Source organism: Rhinatrema bivittatum, chromosome 3 (genome assembly GCF_901001135.1).
Source record: "Rhinatrema bivittatum chromosome 3, aRhiBiv1.1, whole genome shotgun sequence".
NCBI lineage: Eukaryota > Metazoa > Chordata > Amphibia > Gymnophiona > Rhinatrematidae > Rhinatrema > Rhinatrema bivittatum.
This window is the reverse complement of record NC_042617.1, coordinates 339805229-339827234: the sequence shown is the minus strand read 5'-3', so window position 1 is coordinate 339827234 and position 22006 is coordinate 339805229. Positions and strand designations below refer to the sequence as shown.

The 22006-nt window shown below is 43.7% G+C and overlaps 1 protein-coding gene across 1 annotated transcript in view; it reads right to left on the bottom strand.

Annotated features, from left to right (window-relative positions):
* Window positions 1-8578: 8578 nt before the first annotated feature.
* SIM1 (SIM bHLH transcription factor 1) overlaps window positions 8579-22006 on the bottom strand; it is a 129240-nt gene continuing 115812 nt past the window's right edge. The window contains exon 12 of the mRNA XM_029595364.1: window positions 8579-15973. Coding sequence (XP_029451224.1) covers window positions 15243-15973 — 731 coding nt within the window. The 3' untranslated portion in view covers window positions 8579-15242. The remainder of the gene's footprint in view (window positions 15974-22006) is intronic.

Sequence of the window (22006 nt, the reverse complement as noted above, 5' to 3'; positions counted from 1 at the left end):
TCGAGGGTTCATTCGACCATCCAACTCCCCGGCTGGAGCCATGTTCTTCTTCATAGCTAAGAAGGATGGGTCCCTCCAACCCTGTATAGATTATCGCAGTCTGAACAGTATTACCCGACGTGACTGATACCCATTGCCCTTGATTCCGGAACTACTGGACCGACTACAAGGAGCCAAGGTGTTCACGAAGTTGGATCTCCATGGGGCGTATAACCTGGTGAGGATTCGGCCAGGTGACGAGTGGAAGACCGTGTTCAACACAAGGGATGGCTACTACGAATACCTGGCCATGCCTTTCGGCCTCTGCAACGCCCCTGCGGTTTTCCAGAACCTTATGAACGAGGTACTAAGGGACATGTTACATACATGGATGACATACTGATATACTCTAAGGACTTGGACACACACCACCTAGATGTCCACAGGGTACTGCAGAAGCTTCGGGATAACCGGCTCTTCAATAAGATGGAGAAGTGTCAATTTGACCAAGAGTCCTTACCCTTCCTTGGCTATATTGTGTCCTCCACGGGTTTCCATATGGATCCTGAGAAGGTGACAGCCATCAAGTATTGGCCTCATCCTGTGGGGATCAAGGCGCTTCAACTCTTCCTGAGCTTCACCAATTTCTATCAACAATTTATACCACACTACTCCTCGATGGTGGCACCGCTTACAGCCCTCACCAAGAAGGGGGCTGACACCAGGAACTGGCCTGCAGCGGCGCTACGAGCGTTCCAAGAGCTGAAGACAGCCTTCCTTCAGGACACTTGTCTCCATCACCTGGACCCCCAACGTCAGTTCATTGTGGAAGTTGATACCTCCAACATGGCGGTCGGAGCCATCCTGAGTCAAATATCCAACAACAGCAAATCCCTGCCGTGTTCCTACTTTTCCCGGAAATTCTCACCTGCAGAAAAAAATTATGGCATAGGAGACAAGGAACTTCTGGCCATCAAAATGGCCTTCGAAGAATGGTGCCAATGGGGGGCCCAGCATCCAGTGATCGTGTGTACGGACCACAAGAACCTAGAATGTCTATGCTGCACCCAGCATTTCAACCCCCGACAGACTCGGTGGTCCCTCTTTTTTAGCCGCTTTGACTTCCTCCTCCGCTACAGACCAGCAGCCAAGAACATCTGGGCAGATGCCCTTTCCCATACAGCAGAGACGGAGGACACGCCTAATCCACACGCTAAAAAATCTGAAACCACTCCTTCACTTCAGCGACTTCCGCTTAGTAGTCCAGTCCATAATTCTGTCCAAGTTAGACTACTGCAATTCTCTTCTGCTAGGTCTTCCGTTTTCGTCCATAAAACCCTTACAGATGGTACAAAACGCTGCAGCGAGGCTACTCACCAACAACAACAAAAGAGCCCACATCACTCCAATTCTGCTCTACCTCCACTGGCTTCCCATAAAAGCTAGAATCACCTTCAAGACATTATCAATGATCCACAAGGATATTATGGGAAGCGCTCACCTAAATCTTACCTCGCAACTCCGCCTTCACACATCAAAAAGACCTATCAGATATAATTATAAAGGTTCTTTATATGCTCCCCCGATTAAAACTTCGCTAGCAAAACGAGCACTCTCCACTGCTGGGCCCTCCCTATGGAACTTCATTACCGCCAGATCTTCGTCTTGAAACCTGCCATCTTACCTTCAAGAAAAACCTCAAAACGTGGCTCTTCCGACAAGCCTATTCGGAATCGCAGAAACAATTCGACACAGGTCAAAGAGCAAAATAGCACAATATAAAGTCCACTACCGACTTTATACCCTTAGGACCTTCAGGACCTTATCTGGACAGTCCACCCACCTGCTATGAAAAACCATCTCTTGAAGCATCAGCTTTCTAGCTCATGCTCTTCCCATAGTTATTTTATTTTATATATCTTTTTACGTTTAATATTTAATATTTATTGATCTAAGTTCTTTTGTTCAATAATTTGTTGATTATTTAATGTTACGCTGCACGTTCTCTGTTCAATACTTTGTCTATTGTTTAATGTAACGCCTTACCGGCGACAGTTTTGTTATATGGAAACCGACCTGATTTGATATGTATATCGAGAATGTCGGTATATAAAAACCCTAAATAAATAAATAAATAAATAAATAAATAAATAAATAAATCCGCCACAATACATACTTGACCCGGCCAAGGTGCTCCTCGTGCATCCAACGTGGTTCCTATGGGAAAGATGGTAGTACCAGTCTGCCTCCGGAAGAAGGTACTCTCTTGGGCCCATGACTCCCTAACCGCAGGTCACCCAGGGGTAGCTAGAATCCAGGAATTACTCTCCGAGTTCTACTGGTGGCCCCAGTTTAAGAAGGATGTCCGGTTCTATGTCAGCTCCTGCCCAACCTGTGCCCAACAGAAGACTCCCACTGGACGCCTCTGGGGCCTTCTTCAGCCACTGCCTATTCCCACTGAGCCATGGACCCACTTATCCACGGAATTCATTGTTGACCTGCCCGCTTCAGAAGGGAAGACAGTGACCTGGGTTACAATTGACAGGTTCTCCAAGATGGCTCACTTTGTTCCTCTCGCTAAGTTGCCCACAGCACCTGAACTTGCAAACCTGTTTACCCACCACATCTTTCACCTTCATGGACTTCCCCGACACATCGCCTCGGATAGGGGCTCTCAATTCACGGACTTGGATTGGCCACTGTTGGAAACAGGATACTGGGCTTGATGGACCCTTGGTCTGACCCAGAATGGCATATCTTATATTCTTAGGTTGCTTCTTGCTTCTGGCCTTGTGGCCTATCTAGGCCTTACCTTACCTTGTGGCCTCCAGGCCTGCTATTACCTTAGGCCTTGCTCTATGGCCTACTCAAGCCTTACCTTGCTTAGTGGTCTTTGAGCCTCCACAGCCTTTCTGCCTTTGAGCTTATGTGTTCTCTGTTCTGTGTTGCTCTTGTCTGCTTCGACCCTTGTCTGTTTGTCTAAGTCCTGCCCAAGTCTGCCTTGTTTAGTCTTGTCATGCCCAGCCCTGTGAAGTCCCCAGTATCCAGTTCACAGCTCTGTCTGTTCCAATACCTAGTTCACAGGTCCCTGTCTGTTCCAGTACCCAGTCCACAGCTCATTGCCTGTTCCAATCTGTCTCTTCCGATAACTTCCAGCCTGTATCTGTCCTATTTTGATCAGCTTATCCAGCCAGTCCAGCCAAGTTCTACTACCCCTCAGAACCCAAAGGCTCAACCTCTGGGGGAGGGGGGTGACTAGGCAGAAGACCAGATTCAACTCTTGCTCTCTGCTCCTGCCCTGCTCCTGAGAAGGTAATTCTTAACCCCCACCCTCATGACACACAGGGGCAGATTTTAAAAGCCCTACACGCGTAAATCCAGGAGGATTTACGCGTGTAGGGGGGTTACACGCGCCAAGCCTATTTTCAAAAGGCCCGGCAGCATGCGTAAAGAATAAAATAAAATGAAGTACTTTGTGTATTAAACTAAAGAAACTTTACATAAAATGAAATTAAGTACTTCTCTATATGCTACTTTAGTGAAACAAAACATTTAATAAAGAAACTTGCAACCTGAGCTTCAAAACATTAACATACTATAGAAAAACTAAACAAAAAACTTTATTATTAATTTATTATATTTACAGTGGTTAAATTTAAAGAGCAGGCTAAGGCTAGACTGGCTACTGGCTAGTGGCTACTGCTGGCACTGTCACTGCTGCAGCCTGCTGGCACTTTTTTCTCTTTCTGGCTAGTGCGTGCAATATCTGGTAGCAAAATGGCCACGGGGGACAGCACCAAGCATGCGCGGCTTAGTGCGCACCTCTAGCTAACGAACATTTCCTCAAATGTTACTTTTAAACCATTAAGTAACAATTTTTGATAGTGTGCACTAACTCGCGTTAGTGCGCACTATTCAGAAAAACAATTTTTTTTACCAAATAAATCATGCCGATCAGATTTTTTTATCCCGCCAGACGAACCCGATCGTTAAAACGATCGGGCACACGATTCACATCCCTATTCAGCAGCACAGTAATGCTCCTGAATATCCCACAACAAGTCACTAGTTAGCCAGCTTGTCCAGCTAACTTTAGAACTGCTATTGAATAGGTCTAACTTATTCAAATATCCGACTAAGTTAACAGAATAAGTAACTCCTTCCCGAAATGCCCATTTCCTGTCTACCACTTAGCAGTTAAGTGCAGTCCTTGCTCATCTGGCCAGATGGCACTGAATAGCGACCACTAGATGATTTAAAGTAGGGGTGTGCATGCTGAAAATTCCATTTTGAAAAGGGAGCATTTTCCATTCCGTTTACAATCTTATTAATTTTATTTTCTTTCATTTTCCATTTTTAGTGCACGCTATTTGCAAGTAGCGCACACTAAGAGGATTACTTTCAAACCTATTCTCATTACTGGATTTTGCATTGAAGATTTATCCTAATATTTGCTGCACAGTTTTATAAAATACTGTGTAGTTCAGCTCTAAGAATGTGTGTTTGTATGCATAAATATTTGCAACGCATCAGCTCATGTATTTTTTTATGTGTGAAATAATATAACATGTATGCATAAAGCCCTGATTTATATGCAGAGGCAGATATATTTTAAAATATGTGTGCATACTGGAAGTCACCAATTTGCTGATACCTCTACCAGTTCACCCACTCCATCTTCAATTCACAGAGACCCTCCTAGTATTTTACCCTGAACTCCCCCATTTGACTCAGATCTCCCACCCAAAAATAGCAGACAACAGATGAGTCTGATATCAATTGCGCTAGATAATTAGCATGTGTAAAATTGCAGAAATAAGTTGCTTAAGGTATTCATGCAAATCTCTTATAAAATAGAGGTTTCCATGCATCCTTCTTGGCCACTCCCCAGAACACTCTTAAGTTGGCCCTTTTTTCCACAGGTAAATGTGCATGTAAAATCAGAAACAAGTTTATGCATTTGATGTTTATAAAATCGCAAATACGCCAATACAGGCTACTTATGCATGTATATGCTAATTTTCCATGTGTAACCTCTTTGAAAATTTACTCAAGAAAGGATAGTTTTCAAACAGCCCGCATAAGAAAGTAGGCAAAAATGCATTTAAGTTTCACTAATTTGCAAAGCAGATTTATGGGTGTAAGTCCGCTTTGAAAAGTATCCCACCGAATCCACCCCTATATGCTACACCTGCTATTTGGTGCATAGACAGTTTTTCTAAAACTTACACGTACAACCATCAACTTTGACAAAGTTGGCCTGTGAGTACAAACTCTGCCCCCAGAAATGCTACCACTCATGAACATGACATATGTACATAGGTTTACCCGCAGATCAGGTGAGCAATTTTGTATAAGAGCACGTCTGTATGCCAGTCCAGGTTTTTCAGGCAGACGTCTCTTTGAAAATCACCTGTAAAATGAGACATACTAAAACACTATGGGGTCCATATTCAGTTGGACGTTTAGGGATACATTTTAAAAGAGAGCGCACGCGCGAACAAAAGTACGCTGGATTTTATAAGATTAAAATCCGGGGTCGGCGCGCACAAGGGGGTGCACATTTATGCAACTTGCACGCGCCGAGCCCTGCACGCGCTGCCCGTTCCCTCCGAGGCCGCTCTGAAATCGGAGCGGTCTCGGAGGGAACTTTCTTTCTAAACCCCCCCTCCCCCCCGGCACCTTCCCTTCCCTTACCTAACCCCCCCCCCCCCCCCGGCCCTATCTAGAACCCCCCCTACCTGCCTCCGGGCAGTAGTAACTTATGCGCGCCGGCGCAGCAGGCCCCAACACAAGCCGCTGTGTCGGGGCCCTCGGCCACACCCCCGGACTGTCCACACGCCCCGGACACGCCCCTGATCCCTAACCACGTCCCCTGGCCACGCCCCCGACCGCCCCTTTTTGCAAGCCGCCAAGCCTATGCAAAATAGGCTCGGTGCGCGCAGGGGGGGTTTGGGGTAGGTTTTTGGGGGTACGCGCGTACCCCTTTGAAAATCTACCCCTTAATAAACAGGTTATTTGACTAAAGTTAGCCAGATAACTTGTCCCATATAGTCAGCGGGATAACGTCCCATTGAATATACTTGCTTAAAGTTATCCAACTAATCATAACCGGATATTCCTTTTTGAATATACCAGTTATGTATAAAGTTATTTGGCTATGGTTAGCCATCAACTGGATATATTCAAAAAATAATAGATCCAGTTAAGTTACAGTCAAGAAAAAAAAAATCCTAATGTGGCCTATCCCCCGCCCCTCTTTCACCCGAGTTGCAAAGGCCCTCCAGGGCCGACCTTTCCACCCCCCCAAAAGTGGCCCATTTAAGTAAAATAAACATCTAATTGCGCCGGGAGAAACCCCCCTCCCCCATCCACTGCATTAACTTCCCCTTAAATGCACAAATTTTAAATTACATGGCCCTCTGAATCACACACAGCCCCTCCCCAATGTCCACCCCAACCCTTTCCCTTCTCCACCCAGTACCTTTATTTAAAGTTGATGGCCAGGATCATGGTAGCCTCCTACCGCGATCTGGGGTCGGCAATTTTGGGGAAGCTTCTGCCATTTCTAGGCATCTATGATGGAAACATACTCCATCATACTCCATGCTTAAGCCGTTTAGACAGATAACTCACATCTACCCCTACATCTTTAGTGCTTTTTCTGTTTCATTGGAAAATGACATGAAGCCTTGTTTTCATGTCATTGCACAAAGCATGCGCCTCCCTAATTTAAACCATAGGATAGCATTGCGACCATAAGGATCTATCTTCCAAATGCTTTGTTACAGTGTCTAAGCACAGAATCTGTGAAGAAAAGGAGCTGTCTTGTTTTTCAGTCTTACTTTTTGTAAAGTTTAAGAAAAGCTTCAGAGGAACAGTTCTGCAAAGTCTTTCCAGGTTGCGGGCAAACCTCATTTACACAAGAATCAAAAACCTACACCAAGAACCAAAATACAATTTTTTTTTTGTAGCTGTATTTTAAACCAAAGAAAATGTTCACATAATAAATACATTTTATGCACAATTAACTTCAAATTTACTTCAGAGAGCTATTTACAATATAAATAATTAGAAATGGAAACACGTTTTACAAGATTTTGTTGACATTGCTAAATTCTGTTTTCTACATTTTACATTCCAAAGGAAAAGCATCAAATTACAGATATTATGCTACAGTGTCACTAGAAACTATACATTGCAAGGCATGGCAATCAGATTATTGGTAATTAGTATCTTCTTGTCTAATAAATACAATCATATCATTTCGGGTACCAGCCATACAAAGCACACATGATCACCTCTGAAGTGTTTCCATCAGTCACTTACTTGACCTCACTTCTGAATCCTCTATCTCATGACTTGATCCAATGCACAGGTCTGCCCTCTCTAGGCAACATGATAGTCTAAAAATGTTTACTGGATTCCCAGTGCTGGTGAGCACAACAGAACAAAATAATCTGCTTTTTAAGGCTCAAACGTTCTGATATAAAAAAGCTTTTACAGACAGATAAGTACTTAGAAATGCTGAAGTGCTGCTCACATAGACACAACAAAATGTGTCTTAGAGAAGAGGAAGAGAGGAGGTGTATGATGAAAGCATCTAAATAGATCAAAGCTTTAAATAATGCACAGGAGGCAAATATTTTTCCAGAGAGAAGGAAATTCCATTGCAAGGGGTCATGATTTAAGGCTGGAAGGAGGTATCCTGAAGAGTAATGCGAGGAAGTATTTCTTCACAGATTGAGTGTTGCATGCATGGAGCAACCTTCCAGCTGGGGAAAGAAATACAGTAACAAAATTCAAGAAAGGAGAATATGGGAACGCAATGATAGAGGTGGGGATCACGTAGAGCCTGTGGCTGACCAGATGGGCCTAGAGTTCCTTATTTGTTATCATATTCTAAGTTTGTAGGTTTTTATGCACCCAAGAGCGGTAACGTTCAAACCAGCATGCAAGCGCACATTGGCGCATGTGCGTCGGCCCACGCCCAGGGACACAGTAATTTTATAACTTGCACACTAGAGATGTGATTCGGCCAAACCTTTTGGTTTGGTTTTCGTTATCGACCCGCCACAGGAAATTTCATTTTCCCGCAGTTCGAGCTGATTTTAATTCGGCTGTCCCCAAAACGAAATCCCAAACCCACCTCAACCCTTCAAATTTAATTAAATTACAACCCCCCCAAAACTTGCCAAAAATTCCTTGGTGGTCCAGCGTGGATCCCGGAAGTGATCTCCTGCTCTCGGGCCATCAGCTGCCAGTAATCAAAATGGCACCGATGGCCCTTTGCCCTTAACATGTGACAGGGGCTATCGGTGCCATTGGCTGGCCTCTGTCACATGGTAGGAGCAATGGATGGCCGACGCCATCTTAAAAAATGTTGCGGCCCATCCATTGCTCCGACCATGTGAGGGGGCCGACCAATGGCACCGATAGCCCCTGTCACATGGTAAGGGCAAAGGGCCATCGGTGCCATTTTGATTAGTGGTAGCTGACGGCCCGAGAGGGGGAGATCACTCCCGGGACCCCGCTGGACCACCAGGGATTTTTGGTAAGCTTTGTGAGTGGGTTGGGCAAGCCTTGGGGGGGGGGGGGGGGGGGGGGGGGGGTTGCAATTAATTACATTTGAAGGGTTGGGATGGGTTTGGGGTGTTTTTTTTTTTAATGTGCCCTTTCTCCCCCCCCCAAAATGATAAAACCACACGAAATTTCGAGCGTGCGCCCATGCCAGTGCACCAGTTTGTCCACCAGTTCACCCAGTTAAGTGCTAAGTCCTCCAATACCCCTGGTTTGATAGCCTTCACCTCTCCTAGTTACCCCAGACCCTTTAAATCCCTCAGAAATGGCTCGACTCTTTTATTTTATAAGTTACACGTCATCAGTAGCAGAAGTAATGTTACGTGGCAGGGGAGCTCGGCACGCACTGGGTTGCATAAGTATTTATGCGCACATCTCTTGGCCAGGCCCTGAAATGCCTAGACCCTGCCCAAACTACACCCCGCTTGGAAACTTTTCAGATGTTCGTGAAGCGGGTACTATACGCATATCTGGGTGCTTTTTAAAATACAGTCGGCCCGCTGCCAGCCCAACTTCTTCATGCATCCCCTAATTGATGCACAAGCCAGGCTTTTAAAATTCACTTTATAGTACATAACTAAAGGGGGTAGTGGGTAACCCACTGTGGGCAACTTGAAAAAGCAGCAAAAAATTTCAAAATTCATTCCCCTTTGTAAAGAAGATTTTAAAAAAAGAAAGAAAAATATACTATTTCTGTAAGCATTTAACACTGTGTCTTTTTAAAGGAAAGAGATCTGAACTGGAGATGTCTTAGCTGAACATTAACTTGGATGCTATGTCTATAGGAGCTCTCACAATTTTGGGTGAGCACCGCATGTAATATTTCTAGCTAGCACTCGCCTGCTTCTCTTGGCTTGCTTATTTGGCGAAGCCTTTCCCTCTGAAGATAATTACAGTACTTTAAGAAAACCCTCAGCTTCCTGGGAAATGTAAACACACCAGCGTCTTGGTAATGTGGCGCACTGCCGCTTTCATCATGGGTCTAGATTTTCTATCTAGGCCACACTTCCAGGTTTCTTTAAAAAAAAAAAAAATCCTAAGAAGAATGTGGGTTAACTTAAGACCAATCAAGTCCAGTGACTGGGTTTGTAGACAATGAATTAGGTCAGCTCACAGAATGACACAGCCTCATTTTGTTTTCACGATTATTTCAACTGCAGTGGCCTTGATCTTTTCTTTCAGATGCTGTGTCACACTGATAAGAAAATTCAGCTCCTGTTCTAACAAAGAATGGTTCTCAGAGCAATTTTGTGGACCTTCTATTCCCAAACCACCTGATCATCTGAACAAATATTCCCAGGCATTTTGCTTTCTCACATGTTAAACAAGTGCTTCATTAAAGAGATATCCTAATGGTCAATCACTGTTGCTCATAAAATATACTTCATTTCCTTTGTCAAAGACTAATTGTTCCTGTTATATGATTAGCAAAAAAAAATAAATAATACTTTGGTTGGTTCGTTCTGCACATGCTGGACTATATTTGGTAGACACTCACTTGTTTTTAACCTCATTAGTGAGGATTCTTTTGTGATGAAGAAAACAATGGGGGTAAATATAATATTCTTGAGAGTGACACAATCAAAGTTTATGAAGGTGGGAAAGACTGTAAGCACCTTCCAGTGAACGTCATAGCCCCTAGAATAAGGGAGGAGACAAGAGAGAACTGAGAGCTATGCATATACCTGTTTTTGTGTGATAGCATTCCATGTAAGTACTTTGCAATCAAATTAAAAACGATCTGATACACTAGTTACATTCGTGTCAGATTTTGGATAGTTTTGTGGCTAGGACACATTTTTGCCATAAGCCATCTGAGATCAACCTGAAACACATATATCCAATAACAATTTGCTTTTGTTTGAAAACAACACTGCAACAGTGGAATTTGTGGTTTCATTGTGTGTGTTTCAAAACAAAAGGTAAACGAAATGTTTCCTTTTGTTTCAGTTGTAGTGCACCTTAACTGGTTCTGATCTACATTAAAACCACTTGGTGCACAATCCCATCATTCGGTGCATGTTAAAACATTTAACCAATAAAACTGGAAAATGAAAGTAAATGAACGGAAATGAACGAAACATACCCGGCAACAAAATTTAAAACCAAAAACCCTGGACACCCCTTCCTTCCAATGATGATGTCAGTATGCTACTATTAGTCAGTCTTCCTTTCCCTGTACAATAGCAACTCTGAAAGGACTGCAGAATATTACCACCAGCACATTTAGCACTGCTATGAATGCCTGTAGAACCCTAGATGGCTATGAGTGGTCATTTCAACATCCATGATTTGTGATTGATGATCTGCAACCCTCCAAACACGTGATGAAGGATTCATTTTGGGTTTTGCTCAAATAAAACCAGCAAAGTAGTTCAGTAAAACTGATGCAGGTATAATGCCGATAAATATTTGAAGACTCACTTCCACAATTTGTATCTTATGACATATGTTAGTCTAATGAATCTATCTGCCCAACTGCTTCGCTGGCTTTCTTTCAGTATACTGTACACTTTATAGGCAGATGTGGATACTCCCTGTCTACTTTTGAATTTTTGCCATCAGATCTCTGTAATTTGCAATTTAAATAGCAATGTAATATATGAGCAAATTCATTTTTGGCAGAGTTTGAGAATAACCTCCCACATCCCACTCCCTTTTCAACAAGGAAAGACAACTATATTAAGTGGCCTTAGATATGTGTTAGAGTAGATAATTGTTAGAGAAGAGTGTTAGAGTCCTGTAGAGTAGATAACAGTGACTCCTCTACCCATCCTATCATTATCACTGAGGATGCATTGTCTCTGCCTATCTGCCTGGTACATAGTCCATATTAAGCAGTCTTGTTGCTACATTTACACAACCTTTGTAAACATCTGGATTACATTCGCTGTGGGCACAGAGGCATTCCCGACCACTTGTTGATACATACACAGTGCCAGGACCCTGTGCAGCATGTCATTGTCTGCCAGCACTTTTTTCCTATGGCAGGGCTTCCCAAACTGTGGACCAGGATCTCCTCACCATTTAAGCTACGCAAGAGAAAAATGATGCCCCGTCATCAGCTTGTCCCTTCTTTCCACCAGTTGTCATCTATCTTTGGCCTGGGGTCCAAAGGAAAATGTCACTGCTGACGCTGGCCAGGAGTATATTCAGAAGAAGGGCTGTTTGAATGGAGGGATCAGATGCTGGAGGGTTTGAGGGTGGAATCAGGAGAACAAGAGGGGGTAATGACAGAAATTTGACTGGGAGATGTAAGAGATGAGCTGGGGTAGAGAGGGGAGCATCTGAGGGGGGTGAGAGATGGGCTGGAGGAGAGGACGTGAGAGTGGGGATGGTGATGAGAGTGAGGAGAACATGAGGGATGGGGTGAGAAGGAGGCAACGACAAGGGATCATTTGGAGATTATAAGAAGGGCTTGGGAGTGGGAGAAAGGATCAGCTGGGTGGGGGATGTGAAAAGGACTGAAGGAGGTAAACGAGAGGGGATGGGTGTGTGGATGTGAGAGAAGCCGGAAGAATGAATCTGCTGGAGATGTGGTGGTTGAGAGAGGGGCTCTGCTGAAGGGGTGGAAATTGAGAGGAGGTCCAAAGAGGGCATGGAAGCTGAGAGAAAGGATCGACTGGAGAGGGTGGAGGTTGAGGGAGGGACTCAGCTGGAGTGCAGGGAGGGTGAGAAGGGAGTGATTGTCAGAGGGGGGACCACACACCTGCTAATTCGTTTTGGTTGCCCTCTCAGGCCACGTGAACGTTCGAGTGCTAAAAAGAGGTCACACTGGCTAAAAGTTTGGGAAGCCCTGCCCTAAGAAGAGTGGACAAGAAAAGGCTCACTGTCTGTCACAACTTAAACCACAGTAAAAGTCCTGCTCCCTTTCCTGCTGGTTAGTGGCCCTGCTGCAGTGAATGCTGGTTGTCATCCTGCTGGCCTGCGCGCAGTGTCCGTTACCATTTTTACCATATGGCTAGTAAAAAAAAAAGTGTCAGGAACGTGCGGACCTTGTGCCTTCCTCTTCCTGCTCTTTATCACTGTTCCTTTGTGTCTTTGATTAACTTGCTTTCACTTTGTTCTTATTCCCTGCTTTGTCTTTCCTCCTCTGTATCTCTCCCACACGCTCCCTACCCGCAAAGAGCTTCGAGACCTGAGCTCCCCCACCCCCCACCTTCTCTGAAATGAAGATGCAGATCAGACAGAGCTCATTCTAGAGAATCTACCAGAACAGCCCATTCTTCCAGGAGAATCTGGAAGTACGGAACAGAACCATGCTGGGGGCTCAGCAGTTTAGATTTCCAGATTACTTCCAGATCCTTTACATTTCATTGCCCTCAATCAAAAGAAGTATGGATTTAGTTAAAAACAAATACAGGTGTGCACGCATCATGCCCATCTCTATTATCCCGTCAACCAAGAGCATGACATCTTTGACAGTGATACCATTTTCTTGGTTGGTGTTTGTTGATAACCATTTGATATTTTGCCTTTAACTAAAGGTAGGTCCAAGGCACTCCCAGCAATGGCATGTAAAAGCCAGAAGGTGCCAATTACCAATAAAACAGGGAAAGCAGCAACAGCTTGTGTCTGAAGGTCAAAATGGCTTCCAAGCCCATAGAATGACTATAAACAGGTTCTTATGCAAACTCCAATATTCTCTGATTTATAAAGTAATATTGATAGGTATTTATGCTTACTAACCTAAGTAATATCCTGTCCAATTGTCCAAATTCAATTCACTTTTGCAAAAGTTTCAAGTTTGTTTTGGCATTGTGCTAGAATGTACTTAGACTGTTGTGTCACCACTACAATGGAGTGACAGCACTGTGCTATTCTGGACATTACTCATAACAAGCTGAAAACGTTTTGCAAAAATATATGATGTGCTGTTTTCTCTCAAACACTTTTTTTTTGGGGGGGGGGGGGTAATTCAGCATTTTTCTTACTTCTAGAATGTGAATTGTTGAATTAAGCAAAAGGTGTTCAATTAATGTATTATAACTGAAAAAAACCCCACTACCATAAATTGTTAAACCTTTTACTTTCCTGTTGTGTCTCGCCTGGCAGGGACTCATTCCCAACTTTTCTCTGCAGGCATTCACCACCTGCCTAGAGGGAAAATCCTGAATCTGCTAATTCCATTGACCGATTTGGGGTCTTCAATATTAGGCCCTCAATGCAGGTGGGATGCATCTGCATTAAAAACTTGAATAGAGTTCCCTAGAATCATTTTTCCTAAGCCTGCTAGAAAAAGAGCCATTAAAACCATATGAAAACAATCTCGGCCTCATCTTGGGTAGGGTGACCATCTTGCTCAGAGTCTGGAGAGAAGGGCTGAGTCAGTCGTGGTTTTATTCTTATTGCATGCAAGGATGTGTGACGGGCAGAAACCCAGGAATGGCTTGACCTCTTCCTGCATGCATGGAGCTCGTATGATAAACTTAACCTTTGGTCAAATCTGTTGCTTAGATGTACAATCCAGTGATATCCAGTTATTACAATTACATAACCAAAAAGTTTAAAACTTTAATGCAGCAAAAAAAAAAATCACTCGGATGGAAAAACTCTGTGAAATGCTCTTGGTTTTAGCAACTCAAATTTGATGTCTGATATAAATGCACTGGACTGTGTCCTATTGTATCTTCTATAAGTGCAAAGCTTAATCAATATACTTAATGCAATATTTATCACTCTCCTGGGTCACTTAGGACACACGGTGGTAACGGCACAATGGCCAAATAAACACGGTACCGTGCACTTCAATCCTAGCTGACTTACTTAGGATGCACCGCATTCTAATACTGTCCAATGAAACTATCACGGGTGTAAACTAAGTGAAACTGTGTCCAGAACCAGTCTGATCATATGTTTGCAATCATACCCATCTTCTTGGGTTCATCTATTTTGAAAACAACAAATTTTCCTACCTGATTTCCTTTGCTGTATGGGCGCAACTCATCAAGGCCTTTTCCCATACATGCAGGAAGGGAAAAAAGGCTTTGGTGAATCAGGCCCAATGTGTGCATCCTGTCACATTAAAGGGCAACAAAAAAATGGACAAACAATGGGCTGAAGCATTTCAGAAGGAAATACCAGGCAGTAAACATTTCAAAGTTCTTGAAAAGGCATAACTAAGGGTTTCTACCATCTCTGTCTCTGCCTCAGCTCTAGCTTTGCAACTTTGAGAAGCACAAGTTTGAGATTAGCGAATGGAAGCAAACACAGAATTTGCACTTCTATTTGTTTTTGGTGTGTGTTGTTTCAAAGATATACATTCCACATTTTTGCATGAAAAGGGTGCATAGCTATGTTCTGATTAGGGCCTACTGGTCACATACAAGTGAATGACTCTCCCTTCCATATGATTTTCACCACTGTTTCCCAGAGCGTTCTATGAATTGTTGAGCCTGATTGTACAAATGTATCTTCGCACTATCTTGGTTTCAGCAATGTGACAGCAACTTTTACATGTGATTTAAATCCATTTTCCCTCTATCCTTGAAAGTTCCACAGTGCATTATATACAGTAGGAGACCTCTTTCAACAAACTTATGTCAGATTATTATATCTTTAGTGCATTGTGATATATCAGATGCTGGTAACGAGGGAGTAAAAATATTTGCTCGGGATTTTTTTTTTCTTATAATTACATTTCAAAGTTTCTTTTTAAGCACAAACCCAGTTTGAAAAAACCATCAGCTTCCGTTGGTTATTATAACCGACGTCCCCTTGTGTCCCTGCGCTGGATCCTGTTGCATTCTTAAGTGAGATGTCACGTCAAAATGAGATCCGTGGCAGCCCAAGGAATAGTTCCGAATGGTTTCAGCATCGTACAGGTGCTCCAGAGCATAGCCAGTCAACGTGTACGCGTGCTTGTCAAAGTACTGCTTGTGTGAGCTGTAGTAGTTTGGGGATGCTGAAGCGTGGTCGCCCGCTTGATGAGGGGACATGTCCGAGTGTAAGTAATCTTTAGCCAGTGTCACACTAGATTTTGAAATTTGGTCGGAGTTTGGGCTACTGATCCTCGATAGGGTTGTGGGGCTGTTGTCATACTCATTGTCCCGCGGGCTCATCATCTTCCCCTCCTGTTGCTGGATATGCTCACAGGGAGACCTGTTGGCAACAGAGGTACCCCGGCATGCAACCCCCGTCAGCTGGGCCTGTTGATAACTGGTAAAACAAAGTGAGTGCTTCTTCCCAGCTCCATTGATGGAAGCCATCGGGTCATGGGCTGCCTTCCGGAGCTGCAATCTGTTTTCCTCCTCTTTTATCATTTGCTGGGTCGCACGTATTAAAGTTTCAATTTTGCTAGGCTCATGAGGACTGCTTTGATACTGGTCGGTACGGTAGCGGTCCCCAGATTCACTAGCAGCAGACCCAGGATCAGGGGAACTGACAACACTGTCCTCATCCCAATGTCCTCTCCCTGGAAAAAAACAGTAAAATAAAATGAAATTAATTCATATAAGGCTGCAATAGCAAAAAAAATAATTCAGTTAAATGCTTTGGAGGTAATTTTCTAAAGGGTTTACATACATAAACCTGTTTGGTTTTTTTTGTGCACAAAGTCCATTTATGCATGTAAATGGGTTTTTGAAAATTGCTACATTTACTCACCTAATTCCTCTGAAAATTCAATCCATATGGCTGAATTTTCAGAAGGTTTTATGCATGTAAATGGGCTTTTGAAAATGGCTTCCCTGTATGTTACTTTTCTGTGTGCAACACCTTTGAAAATTCATTCCTGTGTGTTTTTCAGATAAGCCTTAATGTATATGCACACAGTTCCACATGTTTGCATTTTCCTGTCCAGCACATTTCAGATGATTGCACAAATAATCTAGAAGGTCAATATTCAAAGCCATTTAGATGGCTAACTGATAAATTAACGCCAGAAAGTGAGTGCTAGACTAAAGGGTATACAGTCCCGGAATTCATATCAATGTTTGATTACATGTAACGCGCTCCCTGTCATGGTTTTCTGAAGACTGTATTTTGGTAAGTGTTGTCTCTTTGCACAATTTATACTTATGTATTATGTACGGCACTGGTTTTCTCTAATGCAGTCCCATGTTTATGCTTTATTTACAGTACCCATTTAACTCTTTTGTGCGTCCCTCCCGATGCAGCCCCTGGCGAAACACGGGTCCGTGTCGGGGGACCCTTCTTTCTGAAACAATTGTGGTTATATACAGTGGAGTTGCCGATATGAACAATAAAACTTTTGATATTCAAACATTGATATGAATTCCGGGACTGTATACCCTTTATTCTAGCACTCACTTTCTGGCGTGGATATATATTAGAGTGCTAGTCGTGCTCGGTTGTTTGTGGACTAACTGATAAATTAACCATCTAACACACAAGTTATCCATTTAAATGTTGTTTTGAATATTGACCTCCTCAGTCTCTAGTTTTTCCTATATTTGATGCATTTTGTTTTGAACATTTGAAAAAATCATTTATTTATTTTAACATTTTTCTATACCGTGGTTCAGTGGGTACCGTCACAACAGTTTACAGTAAGGCACATAAAAATGATGCTAAAGTATATCAAGTTACACAGGGGCCATTAAGGTTCAGTAACATAGTTAACAGTAGTCTGGAGGATATACTGCCTACTTCTTGGTTATTTTCATTATTAGCTGATTTGATTTCCTAATTTGGAAGGAAGTCTAGGATAGCTTGCTTCCTTTACAAAAGGGAACACTGAAATCATCTTTCACTCCTCTAGGGCCTAGTTCACCAAGCTTTTTTTCTCATACGCAGAAAATAAGAGAAAAAGTCTTAGTGAATCATGCCCCTAGCAAGGAATATCAGAATTAGGCATGTGCATTAGTTTCAAATGAAATTGAAAAACAAAACGAATAGGGGATAATTTGTTTCTGTCTGGGGATCCCAAAATTAATTAAGAGGGTCCCCGAATTAAACAAGCCTATACATCTCATTTGTCTGAAACAGAATGATTTCTATAAGCCAGGGGTCAGGAACCTTTTTGGCTGAGAGAGCCATAAACGCCACATATTTTAAAATGTAATTCCATGAGAGCCATACAATATGTTTAAAACTAAATACAAGTAAATGTGTGCATTTTATGTAAGATCACACTTTTAAAGTACAATAAGTCTCTGAAAATATTACACCAGGCCTTAAGACACCAATACATCTCCTATTAGGAAAACGGACCAAGTCAGGCTGCTATAGAGTCCTACACAGAAACTACACGCCAGCAGAAAACCTCACCTGAATCACGTGCTGTCCCTCACCTAACATAGAATAAAGAGACCAAAACGCATAACAAGAAGCATGCAGAAAAAACTGAATTGGAAACTGCAACAAGCCAGAGTCTCTGTATGCAGTGTAACAAAGGAAAAAAGAAACATCACACATCCTTATAAAACAAATCAAGAAATATAAAATCATCAGCAGTAAAACTGTACTAACAAAAAGAACATATTTCGAAACAGCTGATGAGTGGAATATCCAATAATTAAAAACTCATATAAAACATTTCCAGATACCAACAAAATATTTCAAAATAGCAGACACAAAGATCCAGTAATGAAAAATAATAAGGATACAAAAATTTTTTTGCTCTGCATACCTGGGAACGTTTGATATCCAGGTGTCCTGAGATTGTTCTGAATTAGCAGGAGGTGGGGTGGTTTGCTTGGAACTTTCTCCTCTCTCAGTCACATACCAGCGCTCTCTCTCACACTGGCTCTCAATGACACACCTATACACACATGCTCTCAGTCACTCACATATACAAATGTTTTTTCTCTCTCACTTATATAGGCTCTTAATTACACATTTACACACATGCTGTCTATCTTTTCACGCTTACACACACACAGGCTTTCAATCACATAAATACATGCTGTCTTTTTCTCTCACACACAGACTCTCATTCACATGCTTACAAACATGTCCTCTCTTTCTCTCATTTACACACAGGCTCTCAATCACATACTCACATGCTCCCTCACCTAAATCAGCTCTCAATCACACACAGACACACATGGTCTCTCTCTCTCATTTAAACACAGGCTCTCAATCACATACTCACATGCTCCCTCACCTAAATCAGCTCTCAATCACACAGACACACATGGTCTCTCTCTCTCATTTAAACACAGGCTCTCAATCACATACTCACATGCTCCATCACCTAAACCAGCTGTCAATCAGACACAGACACACATGATCTCTCTCTTACTTATACACACAGGCTCTTAATCATACATACACATGATCTCTCTCACACACAAAGGATCTCAATCATACACACATACTCTTTCAAACAAACAGGTTTTCAATTACAAACTTACACATACAGGGTCCCAATGGTAAACTTACATTCATGCTCTCTCTCTCACAGGCAGGATCTCAATCACAGACATACTCTCTTTCACATATACAGGCTCTCAATCATTCACATACATGCAATCTCTCACTCACACACACAGGATCTCAAACACACATGCTTGCTCGCTCATTCACTCTCTCTCTCCCCCTTCCCCCCCCCCCTCCCCCGGGAACTCGCGGCAGCAGCAGCCACCTCCCAACGCTAACCTCCTTCATTTTCAGCCCTCGCGGAGGCGAAGGCGGAGTCCCATCGGCCGCGGTTGAAGATTTTCATTTTCCTCCGAGCCGCGCTGCAGTCTTCTTCCTGTCGGACACTAGCGTGCCTGCGCGGGTCTTCCCGCGCAGGCACCCGATGCTCTCCACTTCCTCTTCCGGGCCGCGGGAAGAAGAGAGCACCGGTGTGCTCTCTTCTTCCCGCGGCCCGGAAGAGGAAGTGGAGAGCATCGGGTGCCTGCGCGGGAAGACCCGCGCAGGCACCCGATAACTCCAGTGCTGGCACCCGGCTGACACCCGATGACTCCCGCGCAGGCACCCGGATGACTCCAGTCGGCGTGCTCTCTTCTCCTCCCCCCGCGGCCCGGAAGAGGAAGTGGTGAGCATCGGGTGCCTGCGCGGAAGAAGAGACCACGCTAGTGTGGTCTCTTCTTCCCGCGCAGGCACCCGATGCTCTCCACTTCCTCTTCCGGGCCGCGGGGGGGGGAGGAGAAGAGAGCACGCCGGTGCCGCTGACTCCAGCTGTCCTGCCGCGTTCCGCCCGGGCTGACAGCATTTTAAGCCCGGGCGGCGGAGGACCGGAGAGCAGCTGGGTCAGCGGGGAACCGCGAAGTATGGCGACACTTGTCTGCGAGCCAGATGCAGCCCTCAAAAGAGCCGTATCTGGCTCGCGAGCCATGGGTTCCCGACCCCTGCTATAAGCCATTATAGTCAATGGACTCATAGAAGTCATAGGGAGAACAAAAGGTGCATGTGTGCAGTTAGAAATTGATACAGTGTCAAGCAGGCAGTCAGCACAGAAGGGGAGGATGGGCACATTGTCAAGGAGATGAGGAATGACCTATCACAGTGAAGAAATTTGCCAATCTGACCTATCACTGTGGACCGGGTACACTGATGCTGTCATGCTGATCTTGAAGACAGAGCATGCCAGAGAGTTACTCTGCATTGCTTCTCAAGACATTGTCTGTTTGAAAGCATAGCTCTGAACTCTCTCTGAGTTCTTGCTAAAGTTTTTTGCTGCAGCACATTTTATATTCTCACTATGCCAGCAACATCCTGTCACACAAGAGAGGAAAGCAGTGAGGCAGCGCTGTATCACAATATCAGTATCTCATAGCAGATTTGTGTTGCTTTGCTTGCATGGTACTGGCACAGTCGGTGAGCATTAAAATACCACTGCAAAATATTAAAGCATTGTTGTAATCTTCACATCCCCGTGACATAAAAACTATCCTGTAAGGGATAGAGAAAGGCAAAGCAGGTGAAGTAAATGTGTCCAAAACTGGCCAGGTTGGCACTGGCAGTGCCAGTAAGAACTAGCACTAATAACAGAATGTGCCTCAAAGAAATCCTCTAGTGACAATACTCTGAAACAAACCAATAAGGGGACAAGAAATGTAATTGTATACGTTGGTATGGGTTTGTCGGTAAGGTACAAAAATACTGAAATATTATCTCATAGGGGTAGATTTACAAAAAATGCGCGTTCGCGTACTTTTGTTGGCGCACCAGTCGCAAACAAAAGTACGCTGGATTTTAGTAGATACGCGCGTAGCCGCGCGTATCTGCTATAATCCAGGATCGGCGCGCGCAAGGCTGCCGATTTTGTGCAGCCGGCGCACGCCGAGCCGCGCAACCTGCCTACATTCCCTCCCTTCCTGTATCTAACCCACCACCCCCGGCCCTATCTAAACCCCCCCCTACTTTTGTCCGGGGATTTACGCCTCCCGGAGGGAGAAGTAAATCCCCGTGTGCCAGCAGGCCGCTAGCGCGCCGAGACGCGACCCAGAGGCGGTTCCGGAGGGCGCGGCCACGCCCCCGAACTGCCCCGGCCTGAAACCACGCCCCCGGGCCCACCCCCGAAACGCCGCGTCCCGCCCCCAAAACGCCGCGTCGATCGGCCACGCCCCCGACTGAAAACCCTGGGACTTACGCGAGTCCCAGGGATCTGTGCGCGCCGGCGGCCTATCGAAAATAGGCTCGCCGGCGCGCAAGGCCCTGCTCGCGTAAATCCGCCTGGATTTACGCGAGCAGGGCTTTTAAAATCCGCCCCATAGTGTTTATTGTATTGAAAATTTTGTAATAAATTATTTTTAAGTCATTTCTATAAAATGTAGCTTTACTGCTTTTTATGTGTTTTTTTATTTCATAAAATTCATCCCACAGAAGTGGGATGAAACAGGAATTCTTTAGAAAATAATGCTGAAATCAATGTCCCAAGTTGGTTTTTTTTTATTTTATCTTTATGCAATTTTACAATAATTACAAGATATTAATCTTGAAAAGAAAAATCAGAGAATACAAGTTACTATTAGTGTAGCTGGTTGCGCGCGATCAGTGTCCGAAGTCTCTAATATTGCAGAAATATTCATTGGGTCCTAGCAGGAACAGAAGGACCTCCAGCTTGTTCCATCATTCCTCTAGGTTTGGGTAAATAGAAAATCTTGGATATCGGTGGAAACATACTCTCTGCCTGCTGTAACACTTCTATAAAGAACCTTTTAAAGATTTCTCTAGGTGAGTTGTAAGGAACTCAAGGAAAATTAATAAACCTCAAGTTTCTGTTCTTTATTAGGTTTTCCAGATTTTCCATTTTGGCAGCCATACTTTTCCTTTCTTTTATAGTTGTTTGCTGCACTTGTTGTATCACTTTTATTTGGTCTCTATTTGTTGAAATTTGCATCTCCAGCTCAGTATTGGTGATATTTTGCACTATAGCCTGATCTTCCAGATCTTTTATCTTATCATTTATAGGGAATTTTTGTTGCAAAATAGAGAGCCTCATTTCAACGATTATCTCTCAGATTGTTTCTAGCAAAAAAGTCTCGGGTCTTACCACCGCTGGTATTCTCTCAGTCAGGCGTTCTTGAGTGAA